At 35.9% G+C, this 22,842-nt stretch overlaps 1 protein-coding gene across 4 annotated transcripts in view; it reads left to right on the top strand.

Annotated features, from left to right (window-relative positions):
- The first annotated feature begins 699 nt into the window (after nucleotides 1–699).
- slc4a2b (solute carrier family 4 member 2b) overlaps nucleotides 700–22,842 on the top strand; it is a 57,624-nt gene continuing 35,481 nt past the window's right edge. Inside the window, exons 1-3 of one of the 4 annotated variants that reach the window (XM_073863900.1) lie at nucleotides 719–807; nucleotides 14,934–14,993; nucleotides 21,388–21,560. In XM_073863900.1, coding sequence (XP_073720001.1) covers nucleotides 21,501–21,560 — 60 coding nt within the window. In that variant the 5' untranslated portion in view covers nucleotides 719–807; nucleotides 14,934–14,993; nucleotides 21,388–21,500. Of the gene's footprint in view, nucleotides 808–6,727; nucleotides 6,811–14,824; nucleotides 14,994–21,387; nucleotides 21,561–22,842 lie in introns of those variants that run through there. The other 3 variants (XM_073863901.1, XM_073863902.1, XM_073863899.1) reach the window with 3 other exon arrangements.

Raw genomic sequence — 22,842 nt, 5'->3', positions numbered from 1 at the left:
CTGGGCTGTTTTTCTATATCCGCTGGTTGAGGCGACCACAATAATGTAATATTTAGCCACAGGAATGCGAAGTTTAGAAGATTCACCCTTTGGAAATCGCGTATTTTACACAAATATTACAACCAGAACGCGAGTGTTACTGAAGGACTCCCCTTAACGCGATTAGGCTACTTTTGACGAGAAATTGAGCGGGTTTTAATGTCAAACCTTGGCAACCATGCAGTGTCGATCACTGATGTCCGCGTGCATGTACTGTATTTAAAGGAGAAGCTACGTCACTCGTAGCGGGGATCACAAGTTGGTCATTTTAAGCGGTTAGTTGACAAAACACGATAATTTGTCTCTTATAATAAATTACTTTTAGTTTGAAATATAGCTACTTTATTTCTTGAGTGCAATATATAATTTTTGCCGGCAGATGTCATGGTCATATTTATCGTGTGGATTACAATAAATGCATTAGACTGCTTATGTGAGCATATTATTCACATGCAAATATTACTCTTGATATCAGTCTTGATAGTGGACTTATATCATACAAATAATAAAATTATCTTTATTAAATGTTCTAAATCCAAATATATAAATTTACACAGTACGTGCACGGTTGCATGCATTTGACCCGTGCATCACTGAGCTGACGTGTGCGTACATGCAAACAATGTAAATAAAAGACACGCTTTTTTCCTTTTTGTACAGGAAGGAGTTCCCCACTAGAAAATATGTATGACACGCGTGCGCGTGAAGAAGCGCGCGTCAGATTCTCCTCCTGATCCGTCTAAAACGGGGAAAGAAAGATGAGTTGAGGTAGGACACATTTCACACATGCTTTGTGTTTTAAAGACTCATAAACACAGACGGTGACCATCTTCGGGTATTATGTTGGTACTGACTGTAGAAAAACGCTCCAGTCGCTGGAGAAGTGAGTTTGCGTGGCTTGCGTGTCGGCGTGTATCGGTTAGCTTTCGCTAGCTTACAGGTCCAGTAAGTTTAACCTTAAGAATCTTAAATGAACTTAAGTTGACAAAACGGTGGGTTGTAATGACGGCTACATTTGCTTTCCTCTTGTCTGGTCATTTTTTGGAGACGTGGTCACTGGAAAGCTGTCAGATACACTCATCGAAGAAATGATGCCACGTGATAACGTTACCCACGGAAAGAAACATGCACGCGCTTTACTATGAGTTAGTAAAAACACACCAAAAAAGAGAAATACAGTATGGGGAAAAAATTGATGTAATGGATATTTTCGAGTCAGGAACAATAAGTTTAAAAGTTACTTGAAAAACGTTTAAGTACATTAAAATGATTTTTCCCCACAATATTTTTGATATCCCCGTACAAACATTAGGTTTTAAGGCGCTCCCTGTGTCCATATGTGATGGTTGACTGTTTGTTTGATAGCATTCTCTCTCTCTCTCTCTCTCTCTCTCTCTCTCTCTCTCTCTCTCTCTCTCTCTCTCTCACAAACAAGAGAGGTTTCTCTGAGGTTGGAAGTTAAAAATGGTACATAGAATTATACCACGGGGCTGTTGAATGCTTTATTCTGATTGGTTGGGGACTGTCCCATTGGTATGCATTATATTTCGGTAAACGCACACCTAACCTGTCAAATGCCTTAATATTACCACCAGAGCAATGTTTTTGGTAACCATGGTATGAAAAATAATTGTCATTTAAATAATTAGAAAATCCTTGCGTCGTGCCACATAACCACCATTGGTGTGCATTATTTTCGAATAGTTGTCGTCAAAATAATCCTTACAATAATCCTTACAATAATCCTTACATAGTACACAGTTAGGATTTACATTTCTCTGTTTCTATGTAGTTTATATTTGTATCTTTTGGTTTATTTGTAGCCGACATGGATCATCAAACTTTTGGGTCATATGTTATCCACGTATGTGGCCCCAAAATGCCGTTGGACACTTGAGCCTCTTAAAATATAACGAGGACATAAAAACTATGAAACACATGGGGGCGGTTTCCAGGACAGGGTTTAGGTTAATCCAGGACTTGGCCTCATTAATATTAGGTCATTTAAGAGGTTTTACAAACAACATACCTTGCAAAAAACACTACAGGTGTGCATCTAAAGACAAAACAATGTCAACGAAATATGGTGAAATTAAACAGGATAAGGTGTTTTTAAATTAAAGCAGGTCAAACATGCATTTTAGTCTCGGACTAGGATAAGCCCTGTCTGAGAAACAGCCCCATGATTAAAGAAACACATTTACAAGCAAAATAAATAAATACCTGTTAGTACTTCATAGATCCTCAAGTAATTGGGGGGAATGTTAAAAACCAAATTAATTTGTTTCTAGATAAGGCTGTCACAATGATTAAATAATCGTCTCATTGCGATTGTTTGACCTCATTGCGATGATTTCATATCACCGCAATGATTGCACATCTCTCTAAAAACCACAAGGGGTAGCTGCAGGAATTATTTTTTGCAGGCACTATAGACATGTGGTCCAGTACCAATATGACCTTAGCAGGATTGGCTACTATTTAAGGCCTGTTCTGGTGTAGTCAATTTATTTTGATTGCATTTTTATTTTCACTTTTTTTCAGACACTTTATTGTGTTTATTTCTTAAAAAGAATGTTCAGTTTTTTATTCAATAAATAATTACTTTTAAATATGTGTTGTGTGTATTAATATTTACTGCCAGGTAAACCTTGCAAAAGATTTCATTTAAATAATCACAACGTGTGAAAATTATTTCAAGAAAAAAAATTATGAGAATTAAATGTCAAAGCAATAAAACAGACAATTAATTGTTGTCAAAGTACTAAAACAGGCACTACACTTCACATAACTGTTAACTTCAAACAATATGATGTGGATTTCAATGTCGATGTAAGTTTATATGATAGCAATAATATTAAAAGCCTACTTTTTCCCAACAATCTTAAAAAAAAAAAAAGATCATGTGTGTGTTTAAAAAACTTTAAGCTTCTGTGGATTTAGGTCAGATCAGAAGTGTAAAGCCATAAATAAGTCAGATGTCTTGGAAATACAAAGCACTTGGTCAAAGCAGTACTTAAAAGCTTGACATTTGGCAACTTTGTTTTTTTTTTGTGGTGTTATTGAGGAATAATGCCAGAAGTTAATAAATCATTGCAGATTAATGAGTAAAGCAAAGAAAGAAATGTCTTTCTGTTCTTAACTGCTTACCAGAGCTTGACCACCATTTTAAAATCCCAAAGTAATACAGTGAAATCGAGAATTAATTTATGACTTTTATTTTGTATTGGTATAGAATAATAAGTTAGTTAATCTGATTCTTGTATATAATTGTTGTATTTAGCTTAATACTTTTGTGTTGGATTTTTTTTCTCAGTAACGATATAATGAAATAAGCCACATTCCCGCTAGCATTCCAATGCGGATCAGCTGGAAAAAAAATGGTTTCTTTAGCCCTCCCACCCAGATTACGTTAAAAAAACAAACAAAGCTGTAGGCTGCTACTATGTTCTTGTTATGATCCAAACGTTACGTGTCGTGCTTTTGCAATTGTTCCCCCCGCTGGTCGCCCTAATCGCATGAAAAATATTTTTATCGGCTAAGATGTTGTTCTCACATAGACTGTGCTAATAGGTCCAAGTAAGTCTAATCTTACCAAAGGTTGCTTGACCTAACATTTGACCAGGGGCTACAGTGTTGTCTTTTCAATGCTCTCAATTTCCCAGGATATGTGTTACTGTACTCACTGTGGTCTGAGCTAGTTGGAAATTACATTGTAATAGTTTGTTTTGGTGTGACCGAAGGTATGAATGTCAGAGTTTCTCTGGTCAGGTCCTGTTTTGTTAAGTTGTTTCGCAGCTGTCGTATTACAAAGACGTGATTGTCCGTTCCAAGTTAAACACAAGAAGTGTGAGAACACAGACGGACCTTTTGTGCGTCGGTAACGCGAGTCTGCAAAAGTCCTGCCAATTGGAAGGCAAAGTCTTGAAGTGGTTCTTCATGGACAGCTGTTTGAATCTCACCACCAGTGTTTGTCTTTTGTTCAAACTACCGAATTGTTCGTAAATATATTTCGGTGAGGGGGTAATTAAAATGTAATTTAAATATTCAAAGCTGTATAAATCTAGTAGGGTTTTGAAGTACAGTATGTCCTCCATTCAGATTATTCTCATAGAAAGGATGGTGTACTTAGTCATATTTGACCGATAAGGGATTTTTTAGTAACTAATCAAATAAAAAAAAGTATCATAAATAGTTCATTTTGAACCTCATCGGTCAAGTGGTCTTCGTAGAATTATCAGTTTATCGCTTTTTTTGTATTAACTATGGTGCGCTTTTTTAAGTTTTCTGGCCCTTATGAAATGAATCATGATTTAACAGTAAAAACCCCAAAAAACATGTTTTTTAGGGCAGCAAGATCTAGTGAAATAACCGCAATTTCACAAACATACATGTCGCAATATGCACACAGCAGTGGTTTGCAATAGTTGAATGACTTTGATATTGAAAGAATCAATAACAAAACGCTGACACGCGTAAATCGTCTATAGTCAAAGTTTTGGGTATCTGCAGATAGCAGAGAGACTGGCAAGACAATTTAATTTGATTTTACAAACTTAAAGGCGGGGTGCATGATCTCTGAATGCCAATGTTGATATTTGAAATCACCTGAACAAACACGCCCCTACCCCAACAGAATCTGGACCTTCTTTTGATAGACCCGCCCCACACAAACACAACCCAGGCAACGATGTGGGTTAGTAGACATGCTCCTTACTGCTGATTGGCTACAAGTGTGTTTTGGTACTTGGCCCAACTCCCTTTTCCGAAGTGTTTTTAAAAAATCATGCAACCGCCTTTAAAGCATTATGTCGCATATAGCAATTTTAGCAAGATATCACATCACAGTTTTCTTAATCAATTTTCTTTAAAAAAAGAATCCAGATAATTTACTCATCACCATGTCATCCAAAATATTGATGTCTTTCTTTGTTCAGTTGAGAAGAAATTATGTTTTTTGAGGAAAACATTCCAGGATTTTCTCATTTTAATAGACTTTAATGGACCCCAGTAACAGTTTAATGCAGTTTAAAATTGCAGTTTCAAAGGACTCTAAACAATCCCAAATGAGGCATAAGGGTCTTATCTAGTGAAGCGAAAAAATATGCACTTTTAAATTACAACTTCTCATCTTTTTCTGTCTGTGTGATGAGTCAGCGCGACCTCACGCAATTTCGTAATGATGTCGAAAGGTCACGTGTTACATATATGAAACGCACATTTGCGGACCAATATAAACAATAAACTGACACAAAGACATTAATTAGTATCATTCCACATACAACAATATCAGAACGGTCTTCGTTCTCCACACTTGTAAACACTTGGGCGTAGTTTCGCATATGTCAACCGTGACCTCTTGACGTGATGATGTATTACGTGAGGTCGCTTTGGTGCGTCAAAGGACCAGACGAAGACGAGAAGTTGTGGTTTAAAAGTGCATATTTTTCTTGCCAAAAATGACAATCGTTTCGCTAGATAAGACCCTTATGCCTCGTTTGGGATCGTTTAGAGTTCTTTGAAGCAGTTTTAAACTGCATTAAAACTGTTAAGTGTTGGGGTCCATTAAAGTCCATTAAAATGAGAAAAATCCTGGAATGTTTTCCTCAAAAAACATAATTTCTTCTTGGCTGAACGGGGAGTGACATCGACATTTTGGATGGCATGGTGGTGAGTACATTTTCTGGATTTTTTTGAGAAAATGGACTAATCCTTTCAAATATCTTCCAGCCTTTCTAGTTAAACTGTGGTTACTACAAAAATAAGTTTGCCAATGCAAAACAATACAACACTGCAAAATGAGAAAAGAAAAGAGTTACGTATTAGATGTCTCTTCTATTTACTGTACGTTTTGAAAAATTATAAATTTAGATATTTAAATTGAAAATGGAGCCTTCAAAATACAACTTTGGCTAAGTTTACTACTTACAGCAGTTAAAATCACTCTTAACGTCATACAGATGTGGGCAGTACGCTTGCGAATCGGTATTGATTTAATTAGGTCTTGTATATACACTCCATCATGCTTCGATAAAAGTTTACAAACTGTTTGTGCCAGTTGTTAACGACCCGTACTTGTTGGCTGTGTTTCAAGTCCCATCTGTTACTGTAGATCTGTTGTTGCATTTTCTGCATTTGTTTTGTTTCTAAATTCAGTTCAGTTAGATCTGTAAGAAATCCTCTCAGTCTTGTTTTGTTTTGTAAATATTGGAAAAGTTTCTTGAACATTCTCCAATGTAGAACTTCTCACTGTCATGTCAAATACAAATGTGGTCACATAGCAGGTTTCTGTGAAATCTGGTTACAAAAAACTACAAATAACAGTAGCACTAGATGGTCAGCTATAGTAGTGAGAATTGAACTTGATTCATTTACAGTATAATTCGCCGTTATCCTAAAAGTGGTTCTTTAATCTGCCTTTAGGGTATAGACTTGTAAGACTTGTTGCTCCATGTTGCTCACTTATCTTGAAATCATGAAGGTTCTGTATTTTGTCTGGTGTTTTTGGTTTGCCGCCTCTGTCTTTACCTGGTTATGCAATGTTTTTTTTTTCATTTCTTAGTTATTTCCCAACGTTTGATGACACCCCGCTATTTATTTAAACTTACTTCCCTGTTTATCTTGACCAAAGACAATGCAAACGCTAATGTGACAGGAAGATCTGCTGTTTTCAGCAAGTTTCCACTCATTTTGTTGGCGAATCATAGGTAAAACTAATCGCAGCAGGTCTATTGTTACCAGTCCAGCCCATATGATGACGGTTACATACAGGTATGTTATATCTCTTTACATGCATCAGGAAATTGCGTAACCTGCTCTAGTAGAGATTAGTCAAAAAGGTTCGGCACTTATCCGAGTGGCTTCATCACAGTAAGAGACGTTGATAATGTAAATCAAGGTCACTGTTATCATTTAAATGGCGTAGCTTTAGTAAATGATGATAAAGTTTGTGATGACTACTAAGTCTTGAAACTAGGGATGCGAAACTAGGGATCGCGATTAATCTATAGCAGAATTAAAAATTTTGTTAACCATATATGTTGTGTGTAAACTGTGTATAATAACACATACATGTTTATGTATTTAGGAAATGTTTACATGTGTATATATACATTTGTATATTTATGTATCATTTATATATAAATATAAAAATATAAATATATATAAATATAAATATACACATGTATATATATGTACAGGGGCGTAGCACAAGGTCCCGGGCCCTATGCATAAGCAGTCCTGATGGGCCCCCCCATTTTTCCATATAGTTTTCTAATCACTACATAAACAAACTGTATGATAACCAAACAAGACTTGATTCAGTCATATTTTATTTTGCTGAATGAACAAGACATTACATTTTTACATTACTTAGAACATTTATTTTTATTATGCTTTATTACTTTAAGGCATAAATTAAATCTTAAATATGCCATTTTAGTTTTGTACATTAACAAAAAGCTCCATTCATATTAAAAGACGAACAAAACGTGTATCACTAGTCATTTTATCTGGAAAAAAAGCAAAATGAAACAAATGCTATTGCTTACATACTTTAGCCTATTCATTTAAAACTAAACATTTTTAAAATTAGACTATTATTTTGTATGCAAACAGCTGTTAGTATACAGTTTATTTATTTAGCCTTTCAACTCAATTTGCATGTAGTCTATGACCAAATTATCATCTGAAAGTGTATATTCTGCTTTTTCAATGGGTTGTCTCAGTTCATTTTAGCACTAACAATCGCACCCAGGAAAATTCGGACAGTTTAGTCAGAGGTGGGAAGAGTAATAAAATATTCTACTTAAGTAAAAGTAAAGTTACTTTAATACTATTTTAATTAAGTAGTAAAAGTAAAGTTACTGGTTTAAAATCTACTCAAGTAAAAGTAAAAAGTAAGTGACTTTAATTTAGAGTAAAAGTTACTTTTTTACAGCGGGAAGAGGTGGAGAATTCTAGTATAGTTCAGAAAACGACAAGGGAATATAAATCTCAAACTAGTTGTTTTTAATTTTCTTTACAATTATCTTTACAATTAAAGTGCAATAAAGTTAATAAAAAAATTTTATAACTAAGAAACATTTATGGAATTGTTTAATGATTTTGAGTTATGCACTTTTAAAGCAAAAATAATATGAAGTCAGCAGCTAGTAAATACAATCACTATAGTAAGGTTGTAATTTATGTATTGCTGGTAACATACATTATTATATAGATTAAATGAGCATATCATGAGATGAGTGCATGGCTATATACTTTCATCCTTATTGTCTTTTTTAATAGCTTCTGATGTAAGACCTTTATTCTTATTTCTCTCTCTCTCTCTCTCTCTCTCTCTCTCTCTCTCTCCAATGTCTAATGACCTGCGCATTTTCGAGGACATTCTGAAGTTGTGGTTGACTTGACGCAAAGCTGATTGACCTCGGAAGATAATGCAATTCCGGAAATTCCGTTCTCATAAGCATAAATCCTACCTTACATATGAATGAAACACTCGTTTCGCCTCAGTGGAAAGTGGTCGCTTAAATATGGCCAGAGGTTTATTTCATAAGAAATGAATTGAGGGTCTGCATTAGCGCGTGCCTGTCTCGTCCATCTCCATGGTTCTTTTTGTGAGTTTAGCACTTTCCCCCGCCCATCAATCAATCATCATTCATCCGTGATTACCTTGTATTTTAAAAAAATATTCTTTACTCAGTAACGGGTATGATTTAAAATGTAGCGAAGTAGTATAGTAGGAAGTTTGTTTTTTTCCTTCCACTGTTTTTTCTTTCTGTTTTGGTGGCCCAATTTAGCTTTGTTTGACAAAGACATTTCAACCGCACCGCAGAAGTTTGCACTCTACCAGATGCTCAACTACAAACAAAATGCGCGTGCAGATGGACTAAACCATTTGGCGCATTAGCAAGGGGTGGAACCATGAGACTTTAGATAGTTTTTACTTATACAAAATATATTCAAACAGTTATTCAGCAAATACACTAACTTTACATTTCATTTGACATTATAAAATTAAATTAAGAAATGAAAATATTCAGGTAAAATAAAATATATTCCAGACTTTCAAGGGCCCTCTCTCCCCTTGGGGCCCTGGTAATAAGTACTGGTTTTACCCCCAGTCCGACGCCCCTGTATATGTATATATTTAATACTTAATACTTAAATATATATTTTTTCTTTAAATTATACATGCATGTGTGCATATTTATACATAATTATTATACACAGTTCACACACACATATATGATGTAAACAAAAACTTTTATATAAATCAATCGCGATTAATCGTTAATCATCCATACTTGAAACTTTGATTAACTTTGACAGGTTCCTCAGGGCTCTATTTTGGCTCCACTACTTTTTTCTCTGTATATGCTTCCCCTAGGGTCCATCTTTAAGAAACATTGCATATCATTTCACTGCTATGCAGATGATACGCAGGTTTATTTACCTGTCAAACAAAATTCTGCAGGTTTAGGGTCTTTGATAGCTTGTCTAGAGGAGGTTAAGGCATGGTTTTCTTTGAATTTCTTAATTTTTAATGAATCAAAAACTGAAATCATTGTGTTTAGTCCATCTGAGTCATCGAAATCTAAAAACTTGGATTTAGGAGGGTTAAACTCTTACCTGAGACCCTGGGTAAAAAATTTGGGCTTTATTCTGGATGATAATCTAAAGTTTGATTGCCAAATAAATTCTGTTGTTAAAACCTGCTTTTACCAGCTGCGTCTGCTTGCAAAAGCAAAGCCGTTCCTCTCCTTTAGGGACCTTGAGAAATTAATTCATACTTTCATCTCATCTAGGCTTGACTATTGCAATTCACTTTACTTGGGGATTAGTCAGCAAACACTGTCCCGCCTACAAATTGTCCAAAATGCAACAGCAAGATTTTTGTGTGGCGTAAAAAAGAGGGAGCATATTACTCCTATTTTACGCTCACTACATTGGTTTCCCGTGCCTTTCAGAGTTGAATTTAAAGTATTACTTCTAGTTTATAAATCCATAAATGGCTTAGCACCTACCTATTTGTCTGATCTTTTAACTGAATATAACCCTCCAAGATCTCTTCGATCGTCTACCCAGGCTCTGTTACATACTCCAAAATCGAGACTAAAGTGTAGGGGAGATCGAGCTTTTTACAGTGTGGCTCCAAGGCTTTGGAACAGCTTACCTGTTAGCTTAAGACAGGCTCCATCTCTCCTTACTTTTAAATCCAGACTCAAAACTTATTTATTCTCAAAAGCCTTTGATGAAAATTTAAATTAATGTGATTTTACTTTACTTTATTTTATTTATTTTATTTTTTTTTCCTGTGTTTTTTATCTATTGATGTGTTTTTATCTTATTTTCTCTTTTGTCTTTTATCTGTCATTTTATCTATTTGGAAAGCACATTGGTCAACAGCTGTTGTTTTAAATTGTGCTATATAAATAAATTGTCATTGTCATTGTCATTGTCATTAAGTTAGATTATTCCAGACTGCTGTGGAAGACTCTCTTAGTCTAGTGGACAGATCAAAGGATCTCTGATTTGTATGGATTCATTCGTAAAACTCTGTGGTACCAGAACAGGTCCAACTGGCCCCCAAACCAGACATCTTGGATTGGTCAGTGACCTCTTTGTGTGGGTAAGGTCATTTTTGGGGGGATTTTGTAAAACCCCAAGCTTTGAAGGACACTAAAGTTTTAATTCTTGGTTTTTAGGCATATAAAGCTCAAGTCCATGTGATTCCCCTGTGAACACACATGCCCACTGACACATTGTCACGCTGGTATACACTCACACATCCTTCAAACAAATAGTAGACGTATGGCAACTTTGACTTCAGTCAGATTTTCAGGGTTGAGCGCTTTGTACGCACTTGATCTAGTATCCAAATGATGAATTGATGAAATTAACAAGTAGTGTAATGTACTTCATTAAAAGCTGTGTATGAAGTTTTTACCAAATTTAGAAAATATAAATGGGTGGTTCATTATATTAATAATAAATGCATTCTCTACAATATGTATATTTTAATCATCCATAACTACAGATGTAAGGATTACGAGTTTAATGGTTAACCACGCAAAAAGTGTCCAACAGTTAGTGTTACAGTGTCATTTTTTTTGAATGATTGGTTAACTGTGCCAGTGTCACGCCTCAAACCACTGTCCAGCATCAACCAATTTAAGCAATAACGTGAGACAAACACATTCATTCACTTCTGCTCCCATGTGTTTGCGAAGACAGTGATTCACTGACTGAATTAAAATCCCCAAAATGTTTACATTTAGGGAAATCCAGTTGTACTGAGATATGCTTACTTAATATTTCTTTAGACAGATAACATCATTTCTATCAAATTTTACACCCAAAAATGAAAATAATGTCATCCCTCACCCACATGTCCTCCGTTCATCTTCGAAAAAATAACAAAAATTACGACGGCATTGTCTCTCTTCCACGTCTGTTGTGAAGCGCAGGCGCAAGTCTAAAGTCACGTGACTGCAGTGACGCGGCTGACGTGTTATCTGGTGCGCCCCAGCTGTTTTTTTTGTGCGCCTGCTTTGTTTACAGTCTGACAGAGACGCACGCTATAAGTTTGAAAAAAAAACTTTGCAAACATGTCTAAGGATTACATGTCATACGCGACACTGCAGTCACGTGACTTTTGTCTCGCGCATGCACTTCACAACAGATGTTGAAGAGAAGTTGCTGAATAAAGTCGTTATTTTTGGACCAAAACGTATTTTCGATGCTTCAACACATTTTAACTGACCCACTGATGTCACATGGACTACTTTGATGATGTTTTTATTACCTTTCTGGACATGGACAGTATACCGTATGTAGATTTTCAATGAAGGGTCAGCAAGCTCTTGTACTAAATATAAAACATCTTAAGCTGTGTTTCCAAAGATGAACGGAGGTCTTACGAGCTTGGAACGACATGAGGGTGAGTCATTAATGACATTATTTTCATTTTTGGGTGAACTATCGTTTAAAATTATGTGATCTGATGAGTTTAAATCTCCTATGTTTCTTCTGCAATCACTGTGAGCACAGGTGTTGTGCAGCTCTCTCCTGGGTCATAAAGTACACCAAATTTCTTACAACATACAGAAACAGACTTGCTGATTTGTCCTGTGTTTATATGAAAATCTGTTTTACTCACTTTGGTTTTATCTGAACTAGATTAACATTAATCATGACACATTTGGGGTCGTGAGATAATTGTTCATGTTATTTATTTGATGTATCATCAGTACTTTTTACTTCTCAATTTAGAAATTGTTCACAAAACCATTATATTATTGATAACCGTTGTGATTTTAGTCACTATAACAACAATGATGTAAAATTCTACCTTTTCATCTCTATCCATGACGCTGGAATTGCTCATATGGGTGTGTCTGGTTTTATTGGTTGTCTGGTACAGTCAGTATATCTATCAAGTTGAATGCTGTGACCCCGGATGACTTTTCTCTCTGTGCCTGATAAGTGACCCGATAAATATACCGTAGTCTACTCGGACAAATACAAGCAAGTTGAACATTAATATTAACCTCCCTAATACCAAACACTATAGGTTTGCATAAGGCTGTAAATCAGAATATCAGCCCACAAGCAAAGACAATTTTGTGTTTTAACAACACTGTTTGTCAAACCCATTCATGGCCACTCGTGTATGAAGCGTGTTAAACCATTGCTATAGAAATTATCTATTTAAATTAAGCTTCAAGTTATCCAAGCGTTAAAGCTTTTTTGTTATGATATACTGTCAGTACTGTTTATTCTGGTATGAAACAGGATGCTACCGTATCTACGGTAACAGTCAGTCCCCACCGAAATAGATTAGGCAATATGACGTCGTTAAGAAGAAACACTTTGTCCTCTAGTAGTGCTCGCACCTTTAAACCACATAAGAAAATACTGTAGTGTACTTTAATATTTAGCTACTAGACGGTGTCAACGGTAACAAGCAAACTAAATAAGTAAATTACTTAATTTAAAATCATAGCTGAAATGTGTCAATTAGTAGTACATATTTGAGTTTGTATGGCTGCTACCTTGGCCAGGTCTGTCTTGTTAAAAAGATCATTGATCCCAATGGGACTTCCAGGATAAATAAAGGTAAAAAACACTGATAATGAGCTACCGTAATTTTACTGTGAAAAATTAATGTACAATTTTAGCTGCAGATCCTTGAATTGTTGCCTGGCTTTCAAAGTGCCGAATCTCTTTTGCACAGCAAAAGCTCGCCGTCTCTCCTTGTTTTTAGAAAACCGATCGTTTTTTATTTTCAAAAAGATATTTGTTTAAGAGGTCAGTTTAGCCGCTAGCCAAATGGATAAACAAGCACAGACTGGACGTAACTTCGTTCTAGGCACGTAACCATTATAACGCTTACAACCTTCTATAGACAGTTTCATCGCGATAAGCTTCCGGTTTCTTTTTGTTTAATGGTCTGACTATTGAACTCTTAAACAAATACCTCGTCGAAAATAACTAATGTTTTGGGTTCCTGTGTAATCTATCTGTGTGTTGTTTATTTTGCTTGTTATATAAATAAACTACTTTAAAAGGACTTTATTTATTCTTAACAGAGTTTACCGGAAGTTACGTGATGACCACGAAAGCCGCGTGTTTATGTTGTTACTGCTGAAACCGTCTGTCGTAAATTAAGTATAGTAGTAGTATATCATAGTAATTGCAACACTTGTGTACTATAGTATTCTTTAGTAGTAACTATAGTAAATTGGAAAACTGTGGTAAATACTGTAGTACAATTGAATATTTTACTACAAACATTGTAGTATCTAGAAATTTTACTACTATTTTAGTACTTACTTTAATACTTAAGTATGTAAGGAATAATTGCCGATGAGTTGTTGAATTGTGATGCAGCACGAGGTGGGTGCAATGCATTATTTTCAAATATTTCAACGGCCGGCGTCAATTATTTTGCTTATACCACGGTTACCACAGCCATTCTTATACCACTGTTCATTCCTTATACCACCGCTTATACCTGACCTGTCAAATGTCTTAAAATAGCCACCAGAGCAATGTCTGTGCTAACTCTGGTATAAGTGGAATAATAGACAACCAATTGTTGAATTATTCGAAAATAATGCACACCTTAGGTGGTAATGCGGCACAAGGTGGGCACTATTTTCAAATAATTTAACATCCCGTTGTCAGTTATTCGGCTTATACTACGGTTACCACAGGTCCGGTATAAGGGGTGGTATAAGGACTGTGGTATAAGCTGAATAATGGACGACAGGTCGTTGTAATTTTTTTTTAAAATAATGCACACCTTAGGTGGTAATGCAGCACGAGGTGGGTGTGCACTATTTTCAAATAATTCAAAGGTCCATCGTCAATTACTTCGCTTATACCATGGTTACTATTTTCAAATAATTAAATGGCCAGTCATAAATTTTTCCACTTAAACCACAAACATTGCTCTTTTTGTTATTTTAAGACATTTGACAGATAAGGTGTGCGGTTATTGAAAAATAATGCATACCTGTGGAACATTTCTAAACCAATCAGAATAAAGCATTCAACAGCCTCGTGGTATAAACATTTTTTTTTACATTTAAGGTGTATGGAGTGTTGTTATAGGTGTGTGTGTGTGTGTGTGTGTGTGTGTGTGTGTGTGCGTGTGTACAGGTTTATTTTTTGTGGATGTGTGTCACAGCTGACTCACTGTTTATTGGCGGTCACATGGCTGGCTGTCAGAGGTCTCGAGAGGAAATAATCCAGCAGAGGAAGAGATTTACCCATCGCTGCTGGAGTTAGTGGAGGCAGATAAATAGCGTTCTGTAACGTCTCGCTCATTTCTCTCTCTCTCTCTTTCTCTCTTTTCTCTCTCTCTGTCGCTGACTCTCTTTATACAGTGGCTGGTGGCTTTGCACTAAGATGTCAACACCAGCTTCTCTCCAGTAACGCACATTGTGGTAAGCTTTAATGGTCTTGTATTTGGATACGCATGCTTATTTGCTTGTGGCTAGTGGTGTTCATTTTTACTTCTTTTAGCGTTTGTTTTCCTTTTAAATTTTAATGTCTATTCAGTTGAGTTTATTTTTTTATCTATATACACGTATGTAATGTTCTAGCTTTTGTTGGTCATTCATCAGAATAATTTTGACAGTTTTGTAAAGTTATCTAAAAATGACAAGGATGTAGGTTCGTGGCCGCATATGTTTTATTATCGTTTTGATCTGAACGTCTTCTGTGTGTACTCGTGTACGCATTTTTTATTATTATTTATGAGCATTATTTTCATCAAAATGCTAACCTGTTTGAATGCAATGCTTAATTTCTGGCATAAACAACAGCTGGAAGTGAAATTCAAGAGTCAGCATTTTGTATCATGGCAAACTGCAAAGTCAACAGTAAAAAGTCCACAGTTGTACAAAAATCTCCCAGTCAACCCATGTCGTTCCCTTTGTGTTTGTGTATATTTTCTTAACTTGAGAAATGGTGTGTTTGCTGGTATGTTGATCTCAAAAGCAGCGTGGCGTTGTCTTGTGACTTTGATTAAGTAATTAAATGTCAGTATCCTCCCATCGTGAGCATCTAAACTGTCCAAGACTGTGTCATTCAGAAACTTTCTATTGGATGAAATGGCAAAGTTGTGGAATGGTTTTCCGAGGAATTTTGCAATTTTGGAAATATTTTTATTGTTGTCAATTTACTAGGAAAAGCATCTTTTAACATGTAATATGAAATATTGCTGAAAAATTTCCAAGATTGTACAGAATTGTTTTACAGTGTAGTGATAGCTCATGAAATAACCATTTTAGGGAATGATCCTAAAATCCTCAGGTTTACCAGTCCAAATCTTTAACCACCAGGCTAGTAAACCATAATGTCCAATCCCAAACTTTTTTTTTTTAACTTTGAATCAGTGGGATTTATAAATAACTCCCAAACATCTCTTTCATGTGGTTAAACTGAGGGCCACTAGTGAACTAGTAAGTATATATTTGCAGGGTTACTCCGTCATTGACCGTTTTATAATTTACCAGTTGAGGTTTTCACCTTGTGATTGAATTTCTATTTGCAGAATAGTTTTTTGCAGTCTCGGTCCGATTGGAATGCTTTGTCTGAAATTATGCTTTATGGACACAATTGAATAAAATCCAGTAAGCTTGTTTGCCTTCCACAGAAGCAAGGATATTCCAGTTTGGAAACAAACCAGTGCACTCTGTTTCACCTTAGTTAAAGCAATAGTTCACCCAAAACTGACATTTTATCACCATTTACTCAGTCATGTTGTTTAACTGACTTATAATGACTTTCTTTGTTTAAAACATGTTTTTTCTTAAAAGCGTTGTTAGGGTTTGATTACAATGGGAGTGGATGGTTGCCGCCTCATCTCCACCCTCTCTTTTTTTACTACGTACTTAACACGGCTTTAGGACGTTTACTTATAAATAATGAGTATTGGGGAAAACAGCTGTGAAATCAACAACATGAGAGTAATGGAGTGAACCCAGCATTTTAAATGAAAACACCACCGTTTTTCAATATTTTACTATGTTCCTACCTCAACCCAGATGAATTAATACATACCCCTATTTTTTTTTTTTTAATGCGTGCACTTAATCTTTGTACGTCGCGCCGTGAATGTGTCAGCACCTAGCCCAGCCCCATTCACTCTCTAGGATCCAAACAGGGACGAATCCAGAAGCCACCAAACACTTCCATGTTTTCCCTATTTAAAGACTGGTACATGAGTAAGTACGGTGACACAAAATAAAACGTGACGATTTTTTTAAGCGGATAAAAAATGGGAACTATATTGTATGGCAGAAGAGCACTTAGTTTGCATTAATTCGACCTCGGCGCGCAATAACATCATCATTCCTGACTACTCTTTCCTCTCACTCAAACTTCCATCAATATTACTCCGCCCAAGGTCGAAGTGCTGCAAACTAAGTGCTCTTCTGCCATACAATATAGTTCTCGTTTTTTTCTGCTTAAAAAATCACCACATATTATTTTGTGTCGTGTAACTATTCATGTAACAGTCTTTAAAAAGAGAAAACATGGAAGTGTTTGGTGGCTTCTAAATGTATCCCTGTCTGGATCCCAAGGAACAAATGGGGCCAGGCTAAATGCCAACACATTCACGACGCGCTGTACAAAGATCAAGTGCATGCATTAAAAAATATTTAAATATTTAAAAAGGTGGTGTTTTCCTTTAAAGACACTTTATCCCAGACATCTAGGCTAAAACAAGGAAAAATGTGGACTGTCAGTGAAAATTTGATAGACGTTTTGCCATAGCTCAAAATAAATAAATGAAACAAATTAAATAAATAAATCCAATGACTTGAATTCACTGTTGACTTTACATACATGATGGAATATCATACCTAGCAAGTGATTTTTTTTGCTAGAAATGGTTACTCATAGCTGAACTAAATCTAATTTATAGTTAACGTCGATAGTAAATGATAGCTATTGCTCACTGGGAACTGCATTGTTTAAGTATGCTCCGTAAAATAAATATTATGTAGTTCGTTTGTAGTTTAAAATCTAGGTTTGTTCTAATGAACAAAGAAAGTCGTTGGTGGTTGGATGTGAGTAACTAATGTATAATTTTTTATTTTGGGATAAAATGCCCTTTAAGCATGAGTTGGATTGCAAAACCACACTTTAGCTTGTGTGGAAAATCCTGCCCAACTTCATTATTCATGCCAAGTTGGAACAAATTCAAGCTAATCTCTTAATTTAAGCCCTCTTGTGTTCACCTTTTGAAGTGTTGAAAATGAATTATCAAGCCCTTGAGGTGTGTTTTGTGGTTTTTGTCTGTTGCACTGTGGTGTATTATTTTATAATATTGATACTAATATTAATGATGTCAAATTTGGCATGGCTACTGGCAGAGGTAAAATGAATAAGTCATAGGTGTATTCATTGTTACAGTGGTTATAAAGCTATATTATTTTTGCATTCTTGTGGATTAAAAGTATGAGGCTTTCACCTTATGTTCATGAATCAGGGTAAAATGGAGATTTAAATGAAGGAATAATTCTTTAAATCAGTGCTCGAATTGAATCAAGTCTTATGGGGGGTCGCCACCATGACATAGCAGCAAACCCAAAATGGCAACACATTACTTCCTTTGAAAGCAAATGTATGATTTATGTAACATCGATAAAACGAAAAGCAATCCAAAATGTAGAGACTTAAGGCCAATCTCATTTCTCTGTCTTACCCCTTCCCCTTTGTCTTCGTCTTCCCCTTGCCCCTTGAAACCGAGTGAAGGGGAAAGGGGTAAGACAGATCGTTCGTCTAAAAAATGAGACACCACTCGATTACCGTTTGCGTCACCTTCCCTTGCCGCTAACTGGCTGCTATGTAAACAGACAAGCGTTGACAAACAAAGAAGATGCCGTTGTCTCAGGTTGTGGTATCGATTGCCTGAGCGGAGCTCAACAAATAGCGCATAACTTAGCTGCTAGCTAGCCCCTTAACTAGCAATTCAAAACAAAAAACATTAAAATTAAAACCGCTTGAACATTTTATTAAAAGTATCATAAAACATGAGTGTCATAATATAATCTCAATTAAAATGCAGAAAATAACGTTACTTTCTTTTGTGCGACTCCTTGACAGTTCGACATTCATCAATAAAACGTCTTGATGCCGGCTCTCCTGAGATATTCCTACGTTAACGTTTACCCCTCTCTTTCAAGTGTGCTCCTTATCACACTTCGTTTCAAGGGCTATGTATCAATCCCTACACCTTGGCCCTAGGCCTTGATCAAACTGAGAATTGAGACACCACTTCGCCTCACATGAAAGCGCAAAACCGAGGTGAAGGGGTAAGGGGAAGGGGTAAGACAGAGAAATGAGACGCACCCTTAAACTAGATCAGAATTTACATTTCATAACAAACAAACAAAAAAACTGGTTTGTCAGCATTATCTTTTCTAAAATAAAATACCTTATGGGGGGTCCCGGATTCCCCAGCCCCCCCTCAATTTGAGCACTGCTTTAAATGATCATGGACCAAAGATTAATTTAATTTAAAATTTCATACAAACCTTTTGGGTACATGAACTGATATATTGTGAGTATGTATGACAGGTTAAACTGAGATATCAGTATCACAGCTGTCAGCTTAAGATCATAGATGTACTCTTAAGAATTGAGCAGTCACCATAGACACTTTTTTAAAAACCATTTTATTGCCCTAAACCTACTAGTCTTTGAAGAAGATAAAACCTCAAGTTAACAAACCAGTTTTTCTCTTTTAAAGATCTAATTTACATGTTTTTAACTGAACCTCCATATCTTTTTGACTATTAGTCTGTTTAGTATTAGAATATTTGGAGGAGTCTTATTTTTAATATGAACTTGTTATAAAACTCTTTGCCAGTGTTAAACAAACATGACATTTTGTATACTTGAGCAATGCAATTTGAATCTCAAGTCATTGACCTTGATTGTGACAAATTCTTTAAATGCGAAACTGTGAATGTCATCTCACTGTTCATACAGTATCTGTATTTGCACACTATGCACATTTTCCTTAAGTTAATGCCTGCTAAAAGAGCAATTGAATTTTGTGAGCCTCTCTTTTTATCATAAACACTTTTGACGCGTGTGTAGCAGGCACATATTTTGACAAGAGGCATGATGCACATGGTTCACATGAGGCAACAAGCACATATTTTGACATGACGGGCAACAAACACGACACTCTGAAGTCACTGGCCACCACTGCTCTATATATTATATTTTCCCAATATTGTGACACATGAAACTGTGAATTGGCAGTTTTCAAAGATTTAAAGAAATTGCAAAACAATGGAAAAGTTCCTTGCTAATCTTGAAACTAAATGTTCAGTAAGAAGTTGCTGTTTTAATTTAGCTGGTCATCATGCAAAATCTTAAAGTCCTCATGTAGTCGATAATTTTATCACTTAAACTCATCTTTGAGCATCATAATAGCATATGTAAAAGTTTTTCCTGTCACAGTAGTTTCTTAAAGGATTGGACCATTTTTTAAAAAAAATCCAGATAATTCACTCACCACCATGTCATTCAAAATGTTGATCTTTGTTCAGTTGAGAAGAAATTATGTTTTTTGAGGAAAACATTCCAGGATTTTTCTAATTTCAATGGACTTTAATGGACTCCAACACTTAACAGTTTTAATGCAGTTCAAAATTGCAGCTTCAAAGGACTCCAAACGATCTCAAACAAGGCATAAGGGTCCTATCCAGCGAAACGATTATCATTTTTTGCAAGAAAAATAAAAAATATGCACATTTAAACTACAACTTCTCATCTTCCTCCGGTCCTGTGATGTGCCAGCGTGACCTCAAGAGGTCACGGATGACGTATGCGAAACTCTGTCCCAGTGTTTACAAGTGTGAAGAAAGAGGACCGTTCAGATGTTGTTGTATGTCGAATGATACTACTTAATATCTTTGTGTCAGTTTATTGTTTAAAATGGTCCGCAAATGTGCGTTTCATTATATGTAACATGTGACCTTTCCACGGCATTACGCAATTACGTGAGGTCGCATTGGCGCTTCACAGGACCGGAGGAAGACGAGAAGCTGCGGTCCAAAAGTGCATATTTTTATTTTTCTTGCCAAAAATCACAACCGTTTCGCCAGACAAGACCCTTATGCCTCGTCTGGGATAATTCTTTGAAACTGCATTAAAACTGTTGGTGTCCATTTAAAGTCCACCAAAATGAGAAAAATCCTGGAATGTTTTCCTCAAAAAACATAATTTCTTCACGACTGAACAAAGAGACACATCAACATTTTGGGTGACGTGGTGGTGAGTGAATGATCTGGATTTTTTAGAGAAAATGGACTAATCCTTTAACAGCTTGAATTTAACACTACGCCTCATTTAGTATACCCGGATCTATAAAGATGCAAATTAGTCCCTGTTTCTACTCAATCTCACAGCTCTGACCATATATATGAATATACAAATTATTTCCCGCCCCCACTTTTTTGCACCACCTCTGTTGATATTATTAAGTACAGTAAAAGTATTTAAAAAAGTGACAATAAAGTTCATCCTTGACACCATTGTTGTAACCTTATAAACCTTACCAAATAAATATTTGTTGTCTTTTATGATGGATTTTATGTTTTTTAACATAAGCAGGAGTCTCTATCTGCCTTTCCCTTACAGTAGCAACCTTTATCAGTTTTATATTGTCTTTGGATTGTTAAACAGATTGTTATATTACAGCTATAGTGCGTTGATTGCTTTGTCACATTGAAAAAAGTTTGACGTGAATCTTATATTAATAACATGCTCTGACACGTTAATATTGATATTTTCTGATGTTTTTTATTGCAGGTTATGCTGCCTATAAACTCCTGCTTGAGTCTCAGTGAGAAAGAGAAGGGCTAAAGCCGGTCCAGACCGAAGAGTTGTTCATCATCATCGATCACACCGATCTGACGTCAAACATGACTGATCCCATCGCCTCAGACAAACTTACCAATGCTGTGGCTTCAGTTGTTCTCAATGTAAGTCAACTGCTTAAAAGTTCATCCAACCCTGTTCCTGAAGTGCACCTCTCCTGAAGATTTTGGCTCCAACCCCAATCAAACACACCTCTACCTGCTTAATCAGGTGGCTTCCAGGAACAGGGTTGGACACCCATGTGATAGGTTTCATAGCATTTCACAAACGGCCAAAAGTAACTATATGTTTATTACATTTATGCATTTTGCGGTGCATTACAATTTTTTTTTATTGTTATGTTTTCCCTTTGTTTGAACCCATGGCCTTTTGTGCTGCTAACACAATGCCCTACCACTGACCTATACAGGAGCACATATTAATGCATTATTTGCAATAGAATAAACATTCATAGATCAATCATTACCGTAGTTGTACCAGAGTTATTGGATTCACTATGGACTTTGTTATATGCATGCAAAATGTTTTTCTAACTGCAGGCCCACAGTTTTTAAGGTGCAGGCAGATTTTGTGAACAAATGGCTTTGTTGTAGCCATCTTTTTTGGCTAAGTATCTCTGACCGACACTATAAAACTCGCAGGAAATCTTGGCATTTCTCCCTGCAGCTGTTTTTGGTGAGTTTCTTTTGACGATGTGTTTCCTTTCCAAAACCGCTGTCTGCTGAGTCAGCCATCCAAGGGTTCATCCCTAAATCTGCTGTTTGTTCGGGTTTGTTTTTCTCTTTAGCCGGAGAAAAGTGTAGAAAAGTATGTTTACGTGCACAAAATTATCAGGGATTGCATGCACCCTAAACATTGCAATCTGATTAAAATGTTCGTTTACATGTACATTTTATATAATCCGAACCGGACGTCTGCGCAAGCGCACAGCCAGGGTTGCCAGATTTGCATATCAAAAACATTCAAAACTAGCCCAAAAGCATCCCAAATAAAGCTTGGATGATTAATCGTGCAAATGAACGGTTTTTGAATGAATGAATTTTAATGAATTATGGTGAAATTACTTCATTTGTGTCGCAGAAGAAGTACAATTACAAATACTTACAGGAAATGCCTATAAGCATATTAACATCTTCAAATTGTTTCAGGTATTTTCATGATAATAAAGAATATTTTGAATGATTGTGTTTGACGAGTGTTGATTTTTTAAATGCACATTGTAAATGACTCAGACTCGAAATGATTTTAGATTAATAAGGACTTCCTACTAATCAAAGACCCGTAGTACACGCACAAGCTGTGCATGAAGCACAGAATCAGAGTCTTGCGATTCAGAATCGATTTAAGACTGACTGGATGATTCTCACGAAAACTTGGTTTTAAAAA

Source organism: Misgurnus anguillicaudatus, chromosome 25 (genome assembly GCF_027580225.2).
Source record: "Misgurnus anguillicaudatus chromosome 25, ASM2758022v2, whole genome shotgun sequence".
NCBI classification, from domain to species: Eukaryota; Metazoa; Chordata; class Actinopteri; order Cypriniformes; family Cobitidae; genus Misgurnus; species Misgurnus anguillicaudatus.
This window is presented reverse-complemented; position numbering and strand designations above follow the sequence as displayed.